The sequence below is a fragment of the Astyanax mexicanus genome, chromosome 3 (genome assembly GCF_023375975.1).
Source record: "Astyanax mexicanus isolate ESR-SI-001 chromosome 3, AstMex3_surface, whole genome shotgun sequence".
NCBI lineage: Eukaryota > Metazoa > Chordata > Actinopteri > Characiformes > Acestrorhamphidae > Astyanax > Astyanax mexicanus.
The window spans coordinates 15,014,652-15,038,440 of record NC_064410.1 but is presented as its reverse complement, the minus strand read 5'-3'; the positions used below and the strand labels follow the sequence as shown (position 1 = coordinate 15,038,440).

The 23,789-nt window shown below is 42.2% G+C and overlaps 1 protein-coding gene across 5 annotated transcripts in view; it reads left to right on the top strand.

The window, feature by feature from the left end:
• The window catches only part of kansl1b (KAT8 regulatory NSL complex subunit 1b), a 150,342-nt gene extending 127,738 nt beyond the window's left edge, over window positions 1–22,604 (top strand). For 3 of the 5 annotated variants that reach the window (XM_049476103.1, XM_049476105.1, XM_022666745.2), the window contains 9 exons: window positions 263–431; window positions 9,774–9,968; window positions 15,044–15,202; window positions 15,483–15,622; window positions 18,283–18,404; window positions 18,487–18,544; window positions 18,640–18,752; window positions 19,157–19,415; window positions 20,891–22,604. In XM_049476103.1, the coding sequence (XP_049332060.1) occupies window positions 263–431; window positions 9,774–9,968; window positions 15,044–15,202; window positions 15,483–15,622; window positions 18,283–18,404; window positions 18,487–18,544; window positions 18,640–18,752; window positions 19,157–19,415; window positions 20,891–21,118 (1,443 nt within the window). In that variant the 3' untranslated portion in view covers window positions 21,119–22,604. The remainder of the gene's footprint in view (window positions 1–262; window positions 432–9,773; window positions 9,969–15,043; window positions 15,203–15,482; window positions 15,623–18,282; window positions 18,405–18,486; window positions 18,545–18,639; window positions 18,753–19,156; window positions 19,416–20,890) is intronic. The other 2 variants (XM_049476104.1, XM_049476106.1) reach the window with 1 other exon arrangement.
• The last annotated feature ends 1,185 nt before the right edge of the window (window positions 22,605–23,789 follow it).

Here is a 23,789-nt window from a genome sequence, read left to right as displayed (position 1 = left end):
AATTTTGAGGTTAATGAATCAAATGAATGCAAACTAGAGTATGCCCACATGCATCATCAACTGGGTCAGCTGCTCAGCAACTCTGGGTGGAGTCAGCAAAACAAGTTATTGGAGTGTTTTGTGAATAGACAAATGTGTGTTCGACAAACAAAAGACTATAAACAAAGTATATTAAAATGCAAATAAATTATGGCTTTTAAGCAGTTTATTGACCTAATATATATATATCTCTCTCTGTCCGCCCTCCACCCCTCCATTACAGATTCAAAATTTGGCTGGGCCTGGCAGGTGTGGCTGTGAGGTCAGTGGGCAGTGTGTGATGTGCTGCGGCCGTTCTCTGGCTCCTGTCGACCCTCAGTTACAACTGCCTCTACTGGACAGACTGGCTCAGTTCGACCCCTGTATTCATCCCATTCTTTCATTTCCTGATGGTGAGTACAGCTGCAAATGGAGGAAAAAAACACCTGCATTACAGATGCTAAAACATAAAACATAATTTGTTTTTTTTTTTTGTTGTTTTTTTGCACACTTTTTTTTATTTTTTAGAAATGTTACCCTCAACTTTAAGGTCTGGTCCTGGTTTTGAGTCTGGTCCTGGTTTGTGTCTGATCCTGGGTTTGTGTCTGGTCCTGGGTTTGTGTCTGGTCCTGGGTTTGAGTCTGATCCTGGGTTTGAGTCTGGTACTGGGTTTGAGTCTGGTCCTGTCTTTGAGTCTGGTCCTGTCTTTGAGTCTGGTCCTGTCTTTGAGTCTGGTCCTGGGTTTAAGTCTGGTAGTGGGTTTGAGTCTGGTCCTGGCTTTGAGTCTGGTCCTTGCTTTTTTTAGTCTGGTACTGGGTTTGAGTCTGGTCCTGGCTTTGAGTCTGGTACTGGGTTTGAGTCTGGTCCTGGGTTTGAGTCTGCTCCTGGGTTTGTGTCTGGTCCTGGTTTTTAGTCTGGTCCTGGGTTTATGTCTGGACCTGGTTTTAAATCTGGTCCTGGTTTTGAGTCTGGCCCTGGCTTCGAGTCTGGCCCTGGCTTCGAGTCTGGTCCTGGCTTTAAATCTGGTTTGAGTCTGGTCCTGGCTTTGAATCTGGTCCTGGGTTTGAGTCTGGTCCTGGGTTTGAGTCTGGTCCTGGTTTGTGTCTGATCCTGGGTTTGTGTCTGGTCCTGGGTTTGTGTCTGGTCCTGGGTTTGAGTCTGATCCTGGGTTTGAGTCTGGTACTGGGTTTGAGTCTGGTCCTGTCTTTGAGTCTGGTCCTGTCTTTGAGTCTGGTCCTGTCTTTGAGTCTGGTCCTGGGTTTAAGTCTGGTAGTGGGTTTGAGTCTGGTCCTGGCTTTGAGTCTGGTCCTTGCTTTTTTTAGTCTGGTACTGGGTTTGAGTCTGGTCCTGGCTTTGAGTCTGGTACTGGGTTTGAGTCTGGTCCTGGGTTTGAGTCTGCTCCTGGGTTTGTGTCTGGTCCTGGTTTTTAGTCTGGTCCTGGGTTTATGTCTGGACCTGGTTTTAAATCTGGTCCTGGTTTTGAGTCTGGCCCTGGTTTTGAGTCTGGCCCTGGCTTCGAGTCTGGTCCTGGCTTTAAATCTGGTTTGAGTCTGGTCCTGGCTTTGAATCTGGTCCTGGGTTTGAGTCTGGTCCTGGGTTTGAGTCTGGTCCTGGGTTTGAGTCTGGTCCTGGTTTGTGTCTGGCCCTGGGTTTGAGTCTGATCCTGGGTTTGAGTCTGGACCTGGGTTTGTGTCTGATCCTGGTTTTAAATCTGGTCCTGGTTTTGAATCTGGCCCTGGCTTCGAGTCTGGTCCTGGCTTTAAATCTGGTTTGAGTCTGGTCCTGGCTTTGAATCTGGTCCTGGGTTTGTGTCTGGTCCTGGGTTTGAGTCTGGTCCTGGGTTTGAGTCTGGTCTTGGGTTTGAGTCTGGCCCTGGGTTTTTGTCTTGTCCTGAGTTTATGTCTGGTCCTGGGTTTATGTCTGGCCCTGAGTTTGTGTTTGGTCCTGGGTTTGTGTCTGGTCCTGAATTTGAGTCTGGTCCTGGGTTTGTGTCTGATCCTTTGTTTGTGTCTGGCCCTGGGTTTGTGTCTGATCCTTTGTTTGTGTCTGGCCCTGGCTTTGTGTTTGGCCCTGGCTTTGTGTTTGGCCCTGGCTTTGTGTTTGGCCCTGGCTTTGTGTTTGGTCCTGGGTTTGTGTCTGGTCCTGAATTTGAGTCTGGTCCTGGGTTTGAGTCTGGTCCTGGGTTTGTGTCTGGTCCTGGGTTTGTGTCTGGTCCTGGTTTGTGTTTGGTCCTGGGTTTGAGTCTGGCCCTGGCTTTGTGTCTGGTCCTGGTTTGTGTTTGGTCCTGGGTTTGTGTTTGGTCCTGGGTTTGTGTCTGGTCCTGGGTTTGTGTCTGGTCCTGGTTTGTGTCTGGTCCTGGTTTGTGTTTGGTCCTGGGTTTGTGTTTGGTCCTGGGTTTGAGTCTGGCCCTGGCTTTGTGTTTGGTCCTGGCTTTGTGAGGGTGGTCCTGAATTTGAGTCTAGGTTTGAGTCTGGCCCTGGGTTTGAGTCTGGCCCTGGGTTGTCCTGGTGGTCCTGAATTTGAGTCTAGGTTTGAGTCTGGCCCTGGGTTTGAGTCTGGCCCTGGGTTTGAGTCTGGCCCTGGCTTTGTGTCTGGCCCTGGCTTTGTGTCTGGCCCTGGGTTTGAGTCTGGTCCTGGGTTTGAGTCTGGTCCTGGGTTGTCCTGGTGGTCCTGAATTTGAGTCTAGGTTTGAGTCTGGCCCTGGGTTTGAGTCTGGCCCTGGGTTGTCCTGGTGGTCCTGAATTTGAGTCTAGGTTTGAGTCTGGCCCTGGGTTTGAGTCTGGCCCTGGGTTTGAGTCTGGCCCTGGCTTTGTGTCTGGCCCTGGCTTTGTGTCTGGCCCTGGCTTTGTGTCTGGCCCTGGCTTTGAGTCTGGTCCTGGGTTTGAGTCTGGTCCTGGGTTTGAGTCTGGACTTGGGTTTGTGTCTGGTCCTGGCCCTCCTGTAAATGTGAGGTAACCACGTGGCACGGCTGACTCTAAAGCACGCTCAGACTCGCTCCGAAACTCTGGGGCGAGACAGCGTGCGGATGGGGCGAGGCTTGTGACGGGTCCTACTTTGTTTAATATCTCGATATATATTGCTGAAATAAAACATTTTTCCAACATCTTGCAGCCCTAGTTGGGTGTATGTTATGAATAAACCATATTGTAAAGTGTATTGATTAGTTTTGTATTGCTCAGCTAAACACTGAAGTACTGCAATGGTTAAATTGCATTACTCTTTTAATGCGTTACAGTATAGAGTTAGAATTAGGAGAAACTTTAATCAGCATGTTAGCAAGCTTACAGGTGAGGTAAAACTTATCTTCTGTTATAGAAACAGATCATCCTCTGTAATTTTCTCTCTGGTGCAGATCTAATGCTACTTATTTACACAGAGCTGATGAGAATGTGTTCTGTGCACGATCCCTACATTTTCATCTCTTCAACCTCTATAATAGCATGTTCTTTATGATACGCACTCTTGTAGAGTTGCACAGTGTACCGAAGGTTCGATTCTTTTTCGATACTACGTCATCACAAACGATTCGGTTCTTTAGCGTTCGATGCTTTCGATACTGTATATAGCCCAGTCACTAGCTTCAACTGAGTCAAATTAGTAGGCGCGATTTGATTCAGTTCATAAGAAAACTGATTCACACCGCAGCAGTCGGTGTGGCAGGATTCAGATAAACTTAGTGTTCTGAACAAATTAATCAATTCACGTGTGAATCGGTTCATTTGACTCGGTTGAGAGCGACACACGCACGCGCAAGCCAGCAGAGCAGCAGCGAGTGTAGAATGGCGACGGATGTCTCTCGTCCGCGACTTGTGGACAAAACGGGCGCGAGGAGTGAAGTGTCGGAAAATAGTCTCAGATGTAGGCATCTGTTTTTTATTTATATTTTTATTTTTAAATAAAATAACGAAAACTGAAAGTGAAACTAAACTACTTTATTTATAAGCGCTGTTTTCACTCCCGCAGTTGTACAGCGGGGGGTGTTGTGCCGATTCTGTCCGCGAAGCGGGATTCGGATTCAGTAGCGGATTCGGCACCTCGTGGTCCGCGGTGTTAGTTGTAAGCGCTCACGCTAGCCGCAAAATACGACAGAAAACACTGAGGGAACTGCAGACTAATGTATGGGACTAGAATATGAGCACAAGGAGATAAAAGAGAACCTTTACCTGTGAGTAGCTCACATCAGAACACGCAAATCTCTCTCTCTCTCACTCTCGCTGTGTCTCTTTCTCTGTGTCTCTCTCTGTCTCTCTCTCTCGCACGTGAACGCCTCCGCGTTTGACCTGCAGCACTATGTTTAGCTGTTCTTAAAAATCATTTTAATTAAATAATAGTTCTATGCTTCTATGTTACAGTGTTATTTAACATAATTCTGATCATATTTCGCTCATTCATTTAGCAGACAAGCACCCTGATCTCTACAAAGAGCTGAGAAGTCGACAGGTTAGTGGAATTATCCCATTGGCTGTGAAACATGAACTCAAGATGTTCACGTTTTCGCGTTTCCATCGCAAATCTGTGGTCAGGCACGTAGCCTGCTTGATCGTTACACTGAACATGGGCTTATTAAAAACGGTAAACGGTTGATTAATAAAACGGAGCAGTGAGTGTTAAAATGAACATAAAATTGTAATGTTCTTCTGTCTCTTTATTTTCCTTATTCAGAACTTAACTTCTGCCCGCCCCTCAGGTTCACATAGTCAGGCTACCATTACCTCTGGTTTTAGTTTTAGTTTTTAGGAAGTGTTTAGATAATTATGTTATAGTTAAGGTTATAATAACGAAACTTTTTTGTTCAAATGTTTCATTTTAGAATAAAAACGTTTGCACCGATTGTTCAGTGTTCAATCCAGTTCAGTCAAAAATAAACATTTTATGTTCAGATATTTTTATTGTTTTTTTTTCTTCCAAGTATCGTTTTGGTATCGAGAATCGTGATACTACAGTTGGTATCGGTATCGAAGTCAAAATTTTGGTATCGTGACAACCCTACACTCTTGTATATGAGAGTAGAAGTGTGTAAATAATGTATACGATATCTCAAATACAAGTAACCTACGCTTCTTTAATAAAAAAAATAAAACAGGAATTAAACATTCTTCTTACCTAGAAATGTTTTGAACGTCACCTACTCTTAAATCAATTTGTCTGTTCATTGTAACAAGTCTCTCTCTGTCTCTCATATTTTCTTGCTGTTAGGCATGCACTGTAACAGTATTTCTATCATCATCAGCTCAATCCTGTTTAACCAGATCTGTGCTCTTTTTCTCTTATTCTTATGTCCATGCACTTTTATCCAGCAATGATTTTTCAGTAGTTTTTCTCTTTTTTTTTTTTTCATCAAGCTGTTTCTCTTGTTCTCTTGCTCTTATTCTGATTTAACTCACTCTGTCCTTTTGCAGCTATCACTTGTTCATGTGCTGAACTATACTAGTGTCACTGGAGTTCTGGGCCCATGCCTTTCTAACAAAGTGTTAATTATTCCAAAGCTTCTGTTTCACCTCCTAAAATAGCCTGCAAAACTGCCCCCAGCTCAGAGCCAGGCTCTGTAATTAAGCAACCTGATCTCTCTTTCACACATACATACAATACTGCAGTCAGGATAACACACGGCACCCTGGTGGTAGACTGGTTACAGCACAGTGGTGTTTTAGTTCATTAGTATTAGTTTTTAGGCAGGTGTTCCCAGTCTTCTGACACACAGGCTACAGCGTAGGATACGCAGATACACACTGGCTACAGCGTAGGATACGCAGATACACACGGGCTACAGAGTAGGATACGCAGATACACACGGGCTACAGAGTAGGATACGCAGATACACACGGGCTACAGAGTAGGATACGCAGATACACACTGGCTACAGCGTAGGATACGCAGATACACACGGGCTACAGAGTAGGATACGCAGATACACACTGGCTACAGCGTAGGATACGCAGATACACACTGGCTACAGCGTAGGATACGCAGATACACACGGGCTACAGCGTGGGATAGGCAGATACACACGGGCTACAGCGTAGGATACGCAGATACACACGGGCTACAACGTAGGATACGCAGATACACACGGGCTACAGCGTAGGATACGCAGATACACACGGGCTACAGCGTAGGATACGCAGATACACACGGGCTACAGCGTAGGATACGCAGATACACACGGGCTACAACGTAGGATACGCAGATACACACGGGCTACAGCGTAGGATACGCAGATACACACGGGCTACAGCGTAAGATACGCAGATACACACGGGCTACAGCGTAGGATACGCAGATACACACAGCGTAGGATACGCAGATACACACAGGCTACAGCGTAGGATACGCAGATACCCACGGGCTACAACGTAGGATACGCAGATACCCACGGGCTACAACGTAGGATACGCAGATACACACGGGCTACAGAGTAGGATACGCAGATACACACGGGCTACAGCGTAGGATGCGCAGATACACACGGGCTACAGCGTAGGATGCGCAGATACCCACGGGCTACAACGTAGGATACGCAGATACCCACGGGCTACAACGTAGGATACGCAGATACCCACGGGCTACAACGTAGGATACGCAGATACACACGGGCTACAATGTAGGATACGCAGATACACACGGGCTACAGCGTAGGATGCGCAGATACACACGGGCTACAGCGTAGGATACGCAGATACACACGGGCTACAGCGTAGGATACGCAGATACCCACGTGTTACAGCGTAGGATACGCAGATACACACGGGCTACAGCGTAGGATGCGCAGATACCCACGGACTACAATGTAGGATATGCAGATACACACGGGCTACAGCGTAGGATACGCAGATACCCACGTGCTACAACGTAGGATACGCAGATACCCACGTGCTACAATGTAGGATACGCAGATACACACGGGCTACAGCGTAGGATACGCAGATACCCACGTGCTACAATGTAGGATACGCAGATACACACGGGCTACAGCGTAGGATACGCAGATACACACGGGCTACAGCGTAGGATACGCAGATACCCACGTGCTACAATGTAGGATACGCAGATACACACGGGCTACAGCGTAGGATACGCAGATACACACGGGCTACAGCGTAGGATACGCAGATACACACGGGCTACAGCGTGGGATACGCAGATACACACGGGCTACAACTTAGGATACGCAGATACACACGGGCTACAACGTAGGATACGCAGATACACACGGGCTACAACGTAGGATACGCAGATACACGGGCTAATTAAGATTTATACATAACGGGGGGCTCTGGGTAATTAAAGCATTGCTACTATGATATGAAGATCGCAGAGAAAGTTACCTTAGGCTTGTACATTTTTAATTAAATGTCTAAAGGAGAATCTAGAATTTATAGAAATTCTGTATGCCTTTTTACATTGTTGAGAGCAGCAAACTACTTCAAACTGATAAAGTGAATTCATTCATGTAGACACAAACTATCACTTCTGACTCCAAAAAGGAAAAAAAAGACTCTTTCAGTATTTTATTCTTATTTGGTTACAGCTAAGATTTATAAGAAACCTGTTAAAAAACACAAACTTACACTTTCTTCAACAGTTTCAATGTTTTTTTTTATTTGTAAGGTTTTTGGGGGATGTGGAGTGAAACTGAAGCTGAAAAGTTGAGAACGACTGGAACTCCACTCCAGCCTAACTCTACTCAGCTGTACAAAACTTGCAGGGTGATTCCACCTGCTGTCACTGTGTGGAACTTTATGGACCCATTGCACATTCACTACCTTAGCAAAGTATGTGTTTAAAGAACTGGTAAAAGGAACACAGCAGGGTATCAAGAATCCACAGTTTGTATAGAGTCATTTCCCCACTTGTTTACTGTACACAACTGGAGGCTCTTTGCCTAGAGTGCTAGACTGCTGGTGCCAACAAGATCTAAAAATACTACTAAGAACTTGTAACTTATAACTTTATAATAATAATAAAAAATTTTTTTTGCATTTTAAACTTAAATTGTCACACACAAAATAAAATATTCATTACATTACTGATGTTACTGATGTTACACATTTAGAAACAATACCAGTAAAAATTTAAGTAAATAATCAGACTAATCCAATTCTGTAATAGTCATAGTAGACTGCATACAATCACAATTATTGACGAACTGAAGATGGGGTGACCATATTCAGTTAAATAAATCTGGAATGCTGAAGTAATATTTATACCCAGGTACGTAAGTCCAGATACAGAACACTTATAAGGGTATGAGGTGAGGGCATACACTCTATTTACCAAGTTATTCAAAGGCTTGGATATGGATTTTGTATTTTTTTTTCTTGTATCCTGAGAAAGAATCAAACGTATTTATCACCTTCACCAACCTGGTTACACTTACATCCAGGTTTAGTAAAAGAAAAAGAAAAATATTCTCTTACCTCTTCCAAGAGGAAAATAGTCTGATCTGTAACTGTTAGTGATAACTGAAGCTAGTGGATAGTCATACAGTATATGAATTCATCTCCTAAGCCTTTCACCGAATCCATAAAAAGCAAAAGCCTTCTAACATTGTGACTGTAGCTGTTGCCATTAATAAGCCTGATCCTTGTTTAATATCAAAACAATTTTAAATAAGAATTTAATAAAGCTGTAGGTCTGTACGATCCACAGTTTTCTGGGGTTTTGCCTTTTTTTATCTGTGAGATATCTGCCTCCTTTATGGTTAAACTCCCATTTCAAACGAATAATTAAATATTTCCAGCAAAGGTTCAAGTAAAATGTGTGGTAAAATGGCCTCTTTTTTGTTATTGGGGCAACTTAAAACATTTTAATCTTCTCTGGAACAGTCTAAATAAACAATTAGCACAAAAAAGAGAACATAACCTCTGGGGTCTCTTATGCTTGTTGAGATTTATATAAATTAAGGTGTAACTGTTTAAATGTATATATAAATTAAGGTGTAACTGTTTAAATGTATATATAAATTAAGGTGTAACTGTTTAAATGTATTATTTATCACAACATTCTATTCTTTAACAGAAGTAATGACCTGTGCAGAATGTTTAGCTCTGATCTGGTATTTACTTGAGTTATCACAATGTTCATACAAGTTTTGCTTTGAGAAAACCAAATTGGTTTTTGACTGTTGTGTAAAAAAAGTACTTATATAACATTTTTCAGTACTGCCTCATCAAATAAATTAAGTAATGGCATTTTAGGATGATCGAGTTCTGCTTCGAGTTGTCACTGCTTCTCTAGCAGTCTGCATTTTTTACTTTTTGCGTAGGCTATACTCAGTCCTTTATAAATGCTTTACATGTGTCCCATATAAATAGGGGGTTGTCTGTTGACTTGGCATTAATAGAAAAAAAATCTTTCTGTATTAAGGTCTGAAACAAAAGCTGTGTCTTAATATTTAAATGAATAAATACAGGAGCATGACCAGATATCAGGAGCTTGCAATAGGGCAATAATTTTAATAGCTCTCTATTGAAAAAATGCTAATTAATTATGTAAAAAATTCACTGTAAAGCATATAGTATACTGCCATTACGTGACCCCAACTTCTAACATGTAAAAAATATATGATACATCTGGACTATATGGGAGTTATTTATTAACATATAAACTATAAATATATTGAATTTTTATACAATAAATTGGATAGTTGGTGTGAGATATTTAGGAGTAGGTCCACCTCAGATACCTTCTAGAAGTATTAATATGAACATGAAAATGTTTTCTGAATTGTTATACTTAATCTCTCTCTCTTTCAGATGTGGGGATAAGTCTTCACCTGCAGCGCCTGCTGAAGTGTCACTGGCAGGGCCGACCGCTTGAGAAGATCAAACCCATCAAGAAAATGTCCCTCAAACACAAGCTCCCTCTGAGCAGCCATCTCCCTGACCCCTCATCATCATCTCCCTCCAAAGAAAAGTATAAGCTCAACAACTCTCTCCTCTCCACAGTTCGTAAGTACCATCTAGTGCTGGCCATCATTTTTTGAAAGCAGAACATCTGGCGGTAGTAGCTGTGATGATGGTTTAGTGGTTGAAGCCTATGGGTGTCTCGTTTGGTTAGCAGTTGTGAAATCGCTTTAACTGGAATCCCATTTTTACCCATTAAACAACAAAAAACAAACAAAAGAATGGTGTTCCGAAATTAAACTGAAACTTAAACTAAATGTACAGAATACAGTTTTGTAACAAACACATGAATCTGGACTTTGAGGTGTGAAAACACCCTACTAAAAAGCCAGGTCTGCATCTTAAACAGACTGCACTGGTGCACACTAGGTTCTGAGTAACCCAGAGCTTGCAGGGGTTGCTGATGTGGAAAAAGACATTTACATAGAGTCCAATTAGTACTGAAGTCTGCCGACAGTTCAGCGCTGTGGACGTGACCTTTTAGTTTCTGGTTAACTGCAGCTGTTAATAAATGAACAAACAACTAACCCAAAATAAATAAATGTTGACACTTATAATGTATGAAATAATAATGTAGCAATCATGTTACAGAAAATGTACCACAACAATAAAATATGCTAAATCTCGGAATATTCATTGCATAAATATAAGTTACAAAGCAATTTACATTTGCACTAGAAGCACAGATACAAAATGTATTGCTTTTGAAGAGTTTAAACAGTTCAAAATATGGATTTTTGTTTCTTTCAAAAATGCTGCAGATGATATTATCATGTACAATACAGTATGGTACACCCCTAGCCTCCAGTAGGATGGTTGTTGTTGCTGGGCATTAGGATGTTTGTACGAAAAAAATTGGGGCATACCCTTAATAATTAAAATCATGTGTCTGCTGACACTTCCACACCTGCTGTTGGAGCTGCAAAGGGACCAGCTTAATATTAATGCATGTGGGCAAATGTAATGTGTAGGACCATCCACACTTTTGCCATACAATGATTTTATCAACCATAATAAGTCATATGCCGCTGCAAGATGAGTGTTGAGTAAGGTCAGAAAAAAAAAACTAATCTTGATGTAAAAGATTGGAAAAGCTTGTATAACAGGAAACAGACTGACCATTAAACTATGGCGGTTGAAGAACACATATACAATGGGCTAAAGCTGATTTACATTACTTTTCATTTTGAACTGAAATAGTTTATACCTGTAATTTTAAATTTAAATAAATTTGGCCTTCACACTAGGCATCTGGTTGAGTGAACACTGGCGTGCTAGGCTGCCACTGCTCATATGGACTTTTTGTTTGTTGTTTTTATTTTATTTTTTTTTTTTAATGACTAAGGAACTTACGACAGAACTATGGTAATCTTTAAGCTTCTTCAAGCGTCAGAGCTTTAGCTTCAGTAATGGCAATGCTGAAGCCATCCGCTCGTTCTGGTCTACGAGCTCACGTCTCTGAAAAACTCCAGAAAGTGGACTACAGTGTGCTGACACCCCTAGCAAAATCAACTGCTACCACACAAACATGGACACCACAACCTTGCACTTGTCAATATCAGATCCATTACTGGCAAAGCCTCTCTAGTCTATGACTTTATCATGGACTTGGCAGCCATAGAATGACTTCCTTCACCTTAACCCAGCTGCACCACCTGGTTTTGTTTACATGAGCAAATCTCGCACATCCGGGCCTCCCGGCCTGTGTTGTAAGGCTCTTTAGATGATTCAGAATGCAGCAGCGCATCTGGTCTTCAACCAGCCAAAACCGGCACGTCACCCCGTTGCTCATTGGGCTTTAATGGCTAAAAGTTATTGTTCGTATCGAATTCAAAGCCCTTATAATCGCCTACAAGATGATGACAGAACAGGCTCCTTCCTACCTGCACTCACTCCTGAAGGCTTACACTACCAACCGGCCGCTGCGCTCCTCCAATGAACGTCGCCTCGCTTATATACTCTATGGACATCATTATTGTAAGTCGTTTGGAAAAAAAGCGTCTTCCAAATGTAATGATGAAATGGAATTGATCTGCAGACCTGTACCTACCATGATTGCTGTTCTGTGTAGACCACTCAAGTCACCTCAAAGTTCTTGTATTACTGAACTATCAAATCAAATTTATTTGTATAGTGCTTTTTACAACTAGTGTTGTTACAAAGCAGCTTTACAGAAACATGATCACAGGACAAAGAATCAGGCAGAACATTAAACATAGAAAATACAGAATACAGAACCCCCAGTGAGCGCAGAGACAAGACTCACATATAAGGGGGGACCATCCTACCACTGGTCAAACGGCTTTTAAATTATTATAATAAGTCTTTATACATCCACATAGGTGTTATATATTCAGGAGCATCGCAGTGCCACTAATGGAAGCAGTTAGAGTTCATGTAAGCTTGGATGTAATCTGTAGTGTAGAGTAAGATGGATGATGAGCTGCTGATCTGTGGTGGGTGATGGAGAAGAGCTGACTTCAGAAACTCAGTTTGGCCGGACAGGAGACATGAGAGCCTGGGGGTCCAACATCCCTCGTTATCAGGTCAGACAGGTGGGCATTCAGTAAATCGGAGGAAGGCAGAGAGATGGAATTAGTTTTGACCGGATTTATGTAAAACAGAGAATATAAAACATCAGAGTGTGATTATCTAATGACTCTGGAAAATCTAAATAAAACAGCCTAATTAAAGACATTGAGCCAGAAGGTAACATGGACACGGAGGCTCCCTGAAACACTGGCATCCACCCACTCCACCCTCTACAACCCTGAGTGACCGTGTGCAGTGGGAGAACAACAGCACCAGCATCTCAGTTTACCACAATTCCCTCTGTCCATGAACCCCTGGATCTGCAGCCTTATCTAAAGGGAAAAACATTAATTACCAAAAGCTAAACTAAACAAGTAAGTTTTCAGTCTAGACTTAAAGATTGAGACTGTGTCTGAGTCCCGAACATATTCGGGGAGATTATTCCAGAGTTGAGGCGCTTTATAAGAGAAAGCTCTTCCTCCTGAAGAGCTCCTCTGAATTTTAGGAACTACTAATAAACCAGCACCCTGAGATCTAAGTAATCGCGGTGGTTCATAATAGGAGATGAGGTCTCGCAAATACTCAGGAGCGAGCCCGTGTAGGGCTTTATACGTTAACAGGAGAATTTTATAGTCTATGTGGAATTTGACTGGAAGCCAGTGCAGTGCTGATAGTACTGGACTAATATGGTCAAATTTTCTAGTTTTAGTAAGGACCCTGGCTGCAGCATTTTGAACTAGCTGAACTTCTGTTTTATCACTATTTAATAGGAGGAAGTTGTAAGGCATCATACATTTTTATACATTTTTATACATTCCTCAGTTTTCTTTAATCTCACTCTGTCGTCAGGTTTGGCTGATATGAAGAGCTGCGTGTCATCTGCATAACAATGAAAATTTACTTCATGTTTTCTAATAACTTTGCCCAGTGGGAGCATATATAATGTAAATAATAACGGTCGTAATATAGAGCCTTGTGGAATTCCATATCTTACCTTAGTATAACTGGAAGACATATCATTTAACCTCACAAACTGATAGCGATCGGTTAAGTATGATTTAAACCATGCTAAGGCAGTTCCAGTTACACCAACCATGTTCTCTAATCTTTCTAAAATGATAGTATGATCTATTGTATCAAATTTTATCCTATCAGCAGTTAACTAGGGGTGTGCCATATCATATCATACACAATAATATCGCATTTTTTTTTTTATATCGATATATATCGATAACGATATTATACCCTGAAATATTGTGCCATATCACCCACCCCTAATTATCACATCAGGGTACTACATTTTTGCTGTTTTTAGCAAAAGCAAAATTCACACTGTTCTCATTTTTCATTATATATCTAATAGAGACAAATTATATCTGTTCAGTATCATTTATTTTTTATTTAATACTGGATATATGGAGATATGTAGAGTGCATTGTTAGTGCCATGACATTCTGGATCATTGACTTCTGTTACAAATCTGATAAATTTCTTGTATTTTTTTAATATCACAGTTAGGGGTGTGCCATATCATATCATATGCATTAAGAAAATTTAATATTCATTTTGGTGCAGTAGTGTATTCTTGAAACCATTTTTTAAATTCAGTATTTCGTTATATCGTCAAGAGTATGGTTATCGCGATAATACCATGAAATATCGTGATATTATTTTAGGGCCATAACCGCAATGTCTTCCAATATTATTTTATTGGGAGACTTTAATGTACACTTTGACAATAAGGATCTGTTCACTAGAGATTTGAAAATGATTACAATCTATGAGCAACTGGATGTGGATGACACAGGAAAGACTGTCCTATTACCTGCAACTGTTACCACATTTTCTACTTTTGTCTACACTGTCTACTTTGTGTCTTTAATCTTGCAACTAAAAAAATCTAGAACTTTTACATGCTTTTTAGACCCTATACCCACTGCCTTAGTTAATAATTTCACTGATTACCCGTGTCATTAACTCTTCTCCGGTTACTGGCACTGTGCACTCATCCTTAAAGGTTGCAGTTATCAGCCCAATTGTAAAAAAAAAAATCTGGTTTAGATCAAAATGATCTGATTAATTAGATTAATTCTCAAATTTACCATTTATTTCAAAATTTCTGGAAAAGGTGCTTGCAGCACAGTTCCAGACTAACCTTGAAAACTCTAATTTACTTAAACAATTCCTATCAGGAATTGTTTTCGTTCCAAACTCAGTACAGAAATAGCTTTGGTTAAGATCACCAATAATCTTTTTCAGGCAGCTGATATTGGTTCGCTTTCTATTCTTATTCTTCTTGATCTCAGTGCAGCTTTTGATATGATATCCCATCAGCTCCTTCTGGACAGATTAGCTAGCATTGGGGTCCGTGGTACTGTATATCAAGTGGTTCGCCTCCCATCTTACTATTAGTGTACAATATGTCCAGATCCAGAACTGTCGGTCAGAGACCTCTATAGGTCTTCTAACCAGTCCCTGCGTGAACATCTATTTAGTCACAGAACAGTGGATTTTTGCTATTACTGCATTTTCATGTCATGAGAACAGCACATTATTATATATTGATTCTCTCTCCTTACTGTTCACAGGGTTGTCCCTTCACAAAAGTCGTTCAGAGAAGCTGCTTCGGCAGCAGAGTGATGGTAGTGAGTCTCGTCAGCTCTTTAGGACGGAACTGACACACGCCACTTTCAACAAGAGCCACAGCCGCAAAAGACCCCGTGAATACTCTCAGGAGCGCACAGAGAGTACGTACACTCGTTCCCTCACTCACACTTTCTAGACCTTCTCATCCACTCTTGGTAGCAGTTCATAAAAAAATTGTTTTATATAGAGTTTATAGAGTAATGCTATGTAATTAGCTTGTGAGACTACAACAATAAGATTAGGTCACTATGAAGCTACTCTTTTGTATTGAATATTTCATAATGAAGTACATTAATTAGTTCTGAAGTACACCGAAAGTAAACATTACCATAATTTAACATACGGTAACAGTTAATATTTCAGACCTTTGTCCTCCTTTAGATGCACCTAAGTTGTATGTGGAGATGAGCAGTCCCTGTTCGTCTCAGCCCAGCCTGAACACACCCAGCCACAGTCCACTTGTTCGACAGTTATCCTCTTCCGAGAGCCCCACACCCTGCAGTCTCAACAACGCCACTCCGGTAACACAGTGCTCTCTTTCTGTGGGGGTGATTGGCGTTGGATGTGTGTTTGGGTGATTGTATGGGTATGTGTGTTGGGGCGGGTGTGTTTGTGTAGGAGTGGGTAGGTGTATTGATGTGTCAGATTGGGTGTGTTTGGGGTTGTGTGTCAGGCTGTTTGGGTATGTGGGTGTGTTTGTGGGGTGTGTGTGTGTGTGTGTGTGTGTGTGTGTGGTCGGTGTATGGGTGGGTGTGGGGTGGAAGAGGGTGTGTGGCTGTTTTTGGGGTGTGGGAATGGGTGGGGGTTTGGGAGTAGGTGTGTTTGGGGTGGGCATGTGGAGTGGGTGTGTTTGGGGTGGGGGTGTGGAGTGGGTGTGTTTGGAGTGGGGGTGTGGGAGTGGGTTTGTTTGGGTGGGGGTGTAGAGTGGGTGTGTTTGGGGTGGGAGTGGGTGTGTTTGGGGTAGGGGTGTGGGAGTGGGTGTGTTTGGGTGGGGGTGTGGTTTGGGGTGGGATGTGGTTGTGTGTCGATATATAAGGGTGTTTGGGGTGGGGGTGTGGGTAGGTGGGTGGTTGTGTGTGGGTGGGGTGTGGGAGTGGCTTTGTTTGGGGTGGGGTGTGTTTGTCAATATATGAGTGTGGGAGTGGGTAGGTGGGTGATTGTGTGGGTATGTGGGAGAGGGTGTGTGAGGTGGGTGTGTGTGGGTGGGGTGTGGAAGTGGCTGTGTTTGGGGTGGGGTGTGGTTGTGTGTCGATATATGAGGGTGTTTGGGGTGGGGGTGTGGGAGTGGGTAGGTGGGTGGTTGTGTGTGGGTATGTGGGAAAGGGTGTGTGCAGTGGGTAGATTTGTGTGTGTGGGGGGGTGGATGTGGGGGTGTGGAAGTGGGTAGGTGGGTGGTTGTGTTTGGGGTGGGTGTGTGGGAGTGGGTAGGGGGGTGGGTGGGTGGTTGTTAGGGGTGGGAATCTTTTACTATCTCACGATTCGATTCGATTCCGATTTTGGGGGCCACGATTCGATTCAAAATCGATTTTTGATTCAAAACGATTTGATTTATAAAAATTTATTGAAAACTTATTGAAAAAAAAGCCTCCAAAATATACACTGGTCCTGGAGAAGGTAATGTGTTACAAAAACAATAAAATGTGCAGGAATGTGGTTCTTCAGTGACAGAGGAATCACTGGGATATCACAATGACGTTAATGAACAATAAATAAATAATAAATAACACTGCTTTATTACCAGGCTACTAGCGGTGGTGTGTAGGTGACGCTGCTGGGCTGATGTGATGATAGCAGTGGAGCGCTAAAGTTCAGGAGCAGCTGCTGATTAACTAGTTAATTTTAGGCCGTTGTATTTCTTCAGAAAGGGGGCAGGAGGTGGAGAAATTAATTCATATTGTCCATTCCTTAATTCCTCTGTGATGGGGAGCTGAAATTAGCTCTGATTAGCTTATTGTTATTTTTCCGTTCCGCCTTAAATGCTGCAGCCCGCTGCCACCTGTAGCGTTATTTAAGGTGGAACTGGAAAGTTAGCTAGTTAGCTAGCTAACAGAAACTGAAACTAACTACTAGCGATCTTTTTTATGCTTGTTATGAAGCATTCTGCCATAAAACATTAAAACTACACGTTAATCTAAGGTAATATAGTGCTTGTTCTGCCATCTTACCGGTGATTCTCATACACCTACGCTCTGTGTGGGTCTGACGGTAAGTTCAAACTGCAGCGGCCACGGTCGCTTTGGGCAGTGGGAGGCGGAGCGAAAAACGCTTCGTGCCGCTGCAGTGTGAACTTACCGTGAGGGGTAGGGCCAAGGGAAGAAATGGGATTGGACCTTAGAATCGATTTTGGGACATTTTAAATCGATTCTGAATCGTAGTAAATGAGAATCAAGATTCTTATGTGAATCGATTTTTTGGCACACCTCTAGTGGTTGTGTGTGGGTATGTGGGAGAGGGTGTGTGTGGGTTTGTGGGAGAGGGTGTGTGCAGTGGGTAGATGTGTGTGTGGGGGGGTGGATGTGGGGGTGTGGAAGTGGGTAGGTGGGTGGTTGTGTTTGGGGTGGGTGTGTGGGAGTGGGTGGTTGTGTGTGGGTATGTGGGAGAGGGTGTGTGTGGGTTTGTGGGAGAGGGTGTGGGCAGTGGGTAGATGTGTGTGTGGGGGGGGTGAATGTGGGGGTGTGGAAGTGGGTAGGTGGGTGGTTGTGTTTGGGGTGGGAGTGGGTGGGTGGGCGGTTGTGTTTGGGGTGGGTGGTTGTGTTTGGGTGGGTGGGTGGGTGGTTGTGTTTGGGGTGGGTGTGTGGGAGTGGGTGGGTGGGTGGTTGTGTGTGGGTATGTGGGAGAGGGTGTGTGGGTATGTGGGAGAGGGTGTGTGCAGTGGGTAGATGTGTGTGTGTGTGGGGGGTGGATGTGGGGGTGTGGAAGTGGGTAGGTGGGTGGTTGTGTTTGGGGTGGGTGTGTGGGAGTGGGTGGGTGGTTGTGTGTGGGTATGTGGGAGAGGGTGTGTGTGGGTTTGTGGGAGAGGGTGTGTGCAGTGGGTAGATGTGTGTGTGTGGGGGGGGTGGAAGTGGGTAGGTGGGTGGTTGTGTTTGGGGTGTGGGAGTGGGTAGGTGGGTGGTTGTGTGTGGGTATGTGGGAGAGGGTGTTTGAGTGCTGTAGGTTGAGAACTGGGTGATGTGTTTCTCAGCAGCCCATTCGCCGAAGAAGAGGAGAAAGCTCTTTTGACATCAACAACATCGTCATCCCCATGTCTGTGGCGGCCACCACCCGCGTGGAGAAACTACAGTACAAAGAGATTCTCACGCCGAGGTGAGACACCGGTCTCTGCCCTCTCTCCTGAACAGCAAGTGTTCTGTGTCTGATGTTTGTTTGTTTGTTTTTTCTCTTTAAGTTGGAGAGAAGTTGACATTACTGCGAGAAAGATCTTCAAAGAAGACGACTCGGTGGAGGTGTGGATCTGTGCTTTTCTTTTAGTTTGCCCATTAGGCCAGTTATTGTGAGAAGTCTGAAGCGTGTTTGAACATTCTGAACATCTCTCTCTTAGATTGAGGATCTCTCTGATGCAGTGTTTTCCCAGCTTCATCTCCCGTATGAAGAGCAGGAGCGTTCCCGGTGGAGCTGGACAGCCAGTGCTATTGCCAAGAGGAGGGGCAGCCGGTAGGTCCATTACCTTAAACCATTTCTTTACAATTTAATCAAATTATAACTCTATACTAGAGGGATGCCTGTTACTATAAACAATTTTTTGAGGTTATATTATCCAGGAAATTATTTACAAATCTTTTAAAGATATGCCAATTACACACTATTTCAAATAGTAATTGGCCATGTAAATTGGGGAGAAAATGGGATAAAAAAAATTTTTTTCATTATTAATAAATGAAAAGAAATATTGAGAGGAAAAATATTGAGGTTGTGTTCATATATTGTCTGGTAAATCAGTTGTGATTGAAATTAGTTCATTGTTATACATTGCAAGTGCTGCTAACGTTTTGTAGTTTTCATTCGGCATTAAATTTACAACAGTAAGCACGAGCTGTTGTTTTTTCATACACTCCCAGGTCTTACAAATCTGTGGATGGCCGGACCACCCCGCTGCTGAGCGGCACAAACCCTTCAACGCCACAGCCGTCCTCCCCAGACACAGCACACTTCCACCTGCTGCAGGATTACGGCTCAGCCGCCTCCCCCTCCAGCCCTGCAAGCCCGGAGTTGCTAATGATTTCTGGTCTGCACACCCCTGGCTTAAGAGACTCGCACCGTCTGCTGTCTAACGAAGACACACGCTGCTCCACCCCAGACACCATCTACGAGGAAATGGTAAGCTCTGCTCTTAATGCTCCCTGCCTAAGCATGCCTCTGGTTTCAGTGATGGGTGCACTTTAATTATTAAACATACAAGCTGTGCATACTGGTGCAACCCCTGCCTCTGTTAAAGCAGCAGGTACCCAAGTCGCCCTTTCCCAGTATTGCGTCTTTACTTTTATACTGGAGCTGCGTTTGGTACCATATTGATTAGAAGGTGGAAGTACACTGACATCCCAAAATTCAGTAAACAGCAGTGACACATTTCCTCCCGGGACTACTTAGGAAAGCTCACACCTGTAGAGATTAGGTGTGTCTCAATTCAGGGGCTGCATCCTTCGAAGGACTCATTTGAAGGCTGATTGCGTCACTGCGGTGCGACTAGGCTGTCCCATTTCGAAGACGCTTTCGAATGCAGCCTACTTTTCCTCGGAAACGAAGGATGCACCGCGTGTATCCTTCACAGCCTACAGTATCCCAAGATTCATTGCGCGGCGGCTTATTTCAGCACGAAAATGGCGGAGTCAGCACAGGAGTCGGCTGTATTATGTAGTATATGTAGTATTGTGTAGTATATAGATATATAAATACTTATAGATATTATTAATATTATTTATATATTATATCATTTATATTATTTAGTTAATATATGTAGTACCACGTTTATGCTGTTATATGTTTATAGTTTATAGATATATAAATATATTTGTTTACATAAACTATATATATATATATATATATATATACATGTGTGTGTGTGTGTATGTATTAATATATTATTTAGTTTATTTATAAGTAGTGAAATGCGCTTTTTTTTGTTTATGTTCAGTTCCACCCGTTCACATTTAAAATATTAAAGTAACTACACAGTTAATTAACCTGGACTTAATTAATTTGGTATTTTGTGGTTTGAAGCAAAACTAGAATCAAAATCTCTGGCTCATTTCTCAGCTCTGACTTTGGTTGTGGCGGGTAGAATCTCAAACAGGAAATACTCCGTAGGGTAGACTGTCCCACTTCAGTACTGCCATCACAGCCTACCCATCCTTCAAAGGAAACACCTTCGTAGACCGCGTTCTTCGAAGGATGCAGCCCCTGAATTGGGAGACACTGATTGTGAGGTGTTATCTTGTGAGTGAGGCTAAACACTGGCCAGCATGCTCATGGCAAGGCAACGCCACTTAACGGATGTTAAGCAAGGCCTGATAGTGGGCGTGTGATTGATGTTGTATTATATTTCCTAGTTTTGACGTGTATACTAGTAGCAATACCACCCACAGTGGACAGTGCAGTAGGTGGTAAATAGTAACCAAAATATCTGGCTAGAATTGTCTGTAAAAAAAAAGAAAAGTGACTAACTTTCACAGGGCTGGGAAAAAGTCTTTTGCCAGGCTGCGGTTGTAAAAAAGAATTTGTTCTTAATGTTTGAATAAATAAAGGATCAGTTGCTCATTATGTCTTCCTTGTTTGTGTTTGTACGGGTTTCCCAGCCAGTGCAGCCGTGGGAGCGCCGAGCCTTCCCTCTGGACGTGGACCCTGAGCTGGACTTTGAGGACCAGATCAGCCCTGCCAGCGATCGACCCGGTCGAAGCATGCGCAGAATTTCTGGCTGCAAGACCAGCTCGTCCAGATCTGACTCGGACGCCGGTCCTCCTTCACCCCTTCCAGAAGACAGCAGCAAACAGAAAGCCAGCCCACTCAAACACCTTCACCAATGAAGCTTGGACAGAAAAACTCAGACCCTGACCCTCCACCAGCTTTTGTTAAAAAAACACCACCAACAAATATATATATATATATCCCTGTTGTTTGATATTCAAACATCAGTTAAGTCTTCACAGTTTTTAGTGAATTGTATGGAAATGTAGAGACCTGTTTCAATTTTTTTTCTCCCTATTTTTCACTAGAAAGAAATTATAGGAAAAATGGTGATAGGAGCATAGACTGCTGACATGCACTTACCCAGTAACAGATTGTACTTGTTGTTTCAAAGGTCCCTGCTGACTTTAGTACATCCCATAAAAGAGTAAAAACCCTTAAGAAAGGAAAAGAAACAAAAAAAAAGAAAACTAAAAAACACGCACACAAATATTTATTATTGATTATAAATATTTATATTTATAATCAATATAACGCTCACTTCTTTAAAGAAAAGCTTTAAAAAAAAGTTAATTGTAAATCAGCGCCCTGTTTTTTGTTTGACACCCTGTTATATATTATGCATCTATTAGCCAGTGAGAGATGCTTATTGATCCATATAATTCCCAAATTGCACTGCCCCTACTTGCCAACTCTTTAAATACAAGACAGCACTTAAAGCACTTAAGTTGGTACATTTCTACTGCCTGTACATGTTTAAGGAAAGGAAAGCTGACTGTATTTATTGTTGCTGGCAGATTGCTAAAGACAGCTTCATTTGCACTCTGATGCTTAACACTGTTATGTACATCATTCCACACATTGGAGTTGATTTGGCTCTCCAGGCACTTTTAGCCCTGATGTTTTTAAAAATCAATCTTAAAATCAAGGTGAAACCATTGAAAATCTAGGTTTTGTAGATTTCTGTTTATCATGGAACTGCACCTTGTCTTTCTAAGAAGCTAGATGAACACTTGGCAGGTATCGGCTTGCTCGAGTGAGGTTGTTTTTGTCATGTACGCTTGTTTGTTCATCTACTCCATTATGTTTGTGAACTTACCAAAAGCCATCCGATTAGTTAAGAGGGACGTTGAGATGTCGTCCTGTTTTCTACTGAAACTTCTCTAATCATCTCTAATCATCATTTGAACATGAAGATGGTCTGTCTCTGCTTGGGGTTTTTGTACATGCACCAAGCACACTCAATGTGTTGGGTTAGCTTTCGAAAGTCAATGTTGTATTTGTGTGGGTTATTTTCATACTCTGAATTTCCAACGTGCTGAACGGGGGTCGGGGTGAGTCTGGTCATTTAGCATGTAATAGTTTGTACAAAAAAGAGTATATTTTGTAAATACATTGTTTGATTCTTTACTGTGTTTGATGTTGAGGCTGTAGCTGTCCTGATTGTACAGGAAGAAAAAACACGTACAAAGAATATTTAACACTTTCTCTACGCAGAGACAAAAAAGAAAACGGATGGCGAAAAAATGTGTATGGATAATTGGCCAATCTTGACAGACAGGCAGCATTTGTGCTTCTGAAAATTAAAAGTGAATTATATTGTAATTTCTTGTGTCTGTTCTGTTTTGTACATTTAAAACCTTCCGGTAACCCTTTCTCAGTTATTAACCATGTAATTGTGAGGTACAAAGTAAGTAAGTGAAGTACCAAGTAATTATTTTGGGTAAAAAGTACCAGGACAGTCTTGCTTATTTAAAGTCACCTTACACTGAAATACCTCACAGGTTCTAGATAAGGTAAGAGTGTAAGAGTGAGGTACAAACCCCAGTGACTGATACAATCTTTTTACACTGAACAAAGCACAGATTATTTCCCTGGTTTTACTGAATTCTTACCATGTAGAATAAACAAATGACCCTTTATAGAATGACCTGCTGTAAGTAAATTGTACATTATGGTGTAACTTTGTGCTTAATAATTGAGTAAAAGGACTGTCAAATAAAGCAGAGATTATTCCTTGGTTCTTACCATGTAGATCAACAAATAACCCCCAAATAACGTACAACAAAGAGTAAATAACAGAATGTTCCGCTTAACCGCTTTCTGCAGTCCCCCTAGAAATCCACTCGGCGGACATTTAGAATAATTATAAACAAATAAATAATGTTTTTGCGGTGAAATCGGAGAGAGGGTTACAGCCTTCAGTGTACTGTACCGTGACGTTTTACGGGACAGTGTCCTATACACCCCCTAGTGGTGCAGGCCTCCTATTAAAGGAGCTGAGTAGTGCTTTTGGTATTACTTCACATTGTTTTCTTTGCCTCTATCACGTTATGTGACGGAACTGTTAATGATGTGCTGGGGCATCAAGGAATGAAATTGATGAGTTAATTTCTTAGGTCACTAATTTGTCTGTAATTAATCTGTTAAACCGACAGCCTATATGTAAAAAAAAGTCCGTACCGCTTGTTTAATAATAAAAAACCCCACAATGCTCACTTAAATTACTGAAATCTGACTAAAGTAATAATAAATAAAGATTTATTTTGAACAACAGTTCAACAGAATTATTTTAAAAAGTAAACTCATTAAACAGGCCTGGACAAAAATAATGGTTCCCCTGAAAATAATGTGCCCAAAAGGACATTAAATCAAGTTGTGTCCACTAATTAGCAGAAATCTAAGATCCATGCGACTGTATTAAAAAATCTCTGGATGTGGCTGCATTGCTGCATCTGGCACAGGGTGTCTTGAATCTGTGCAGGGTACAATGAAACCTCAAGAATATAT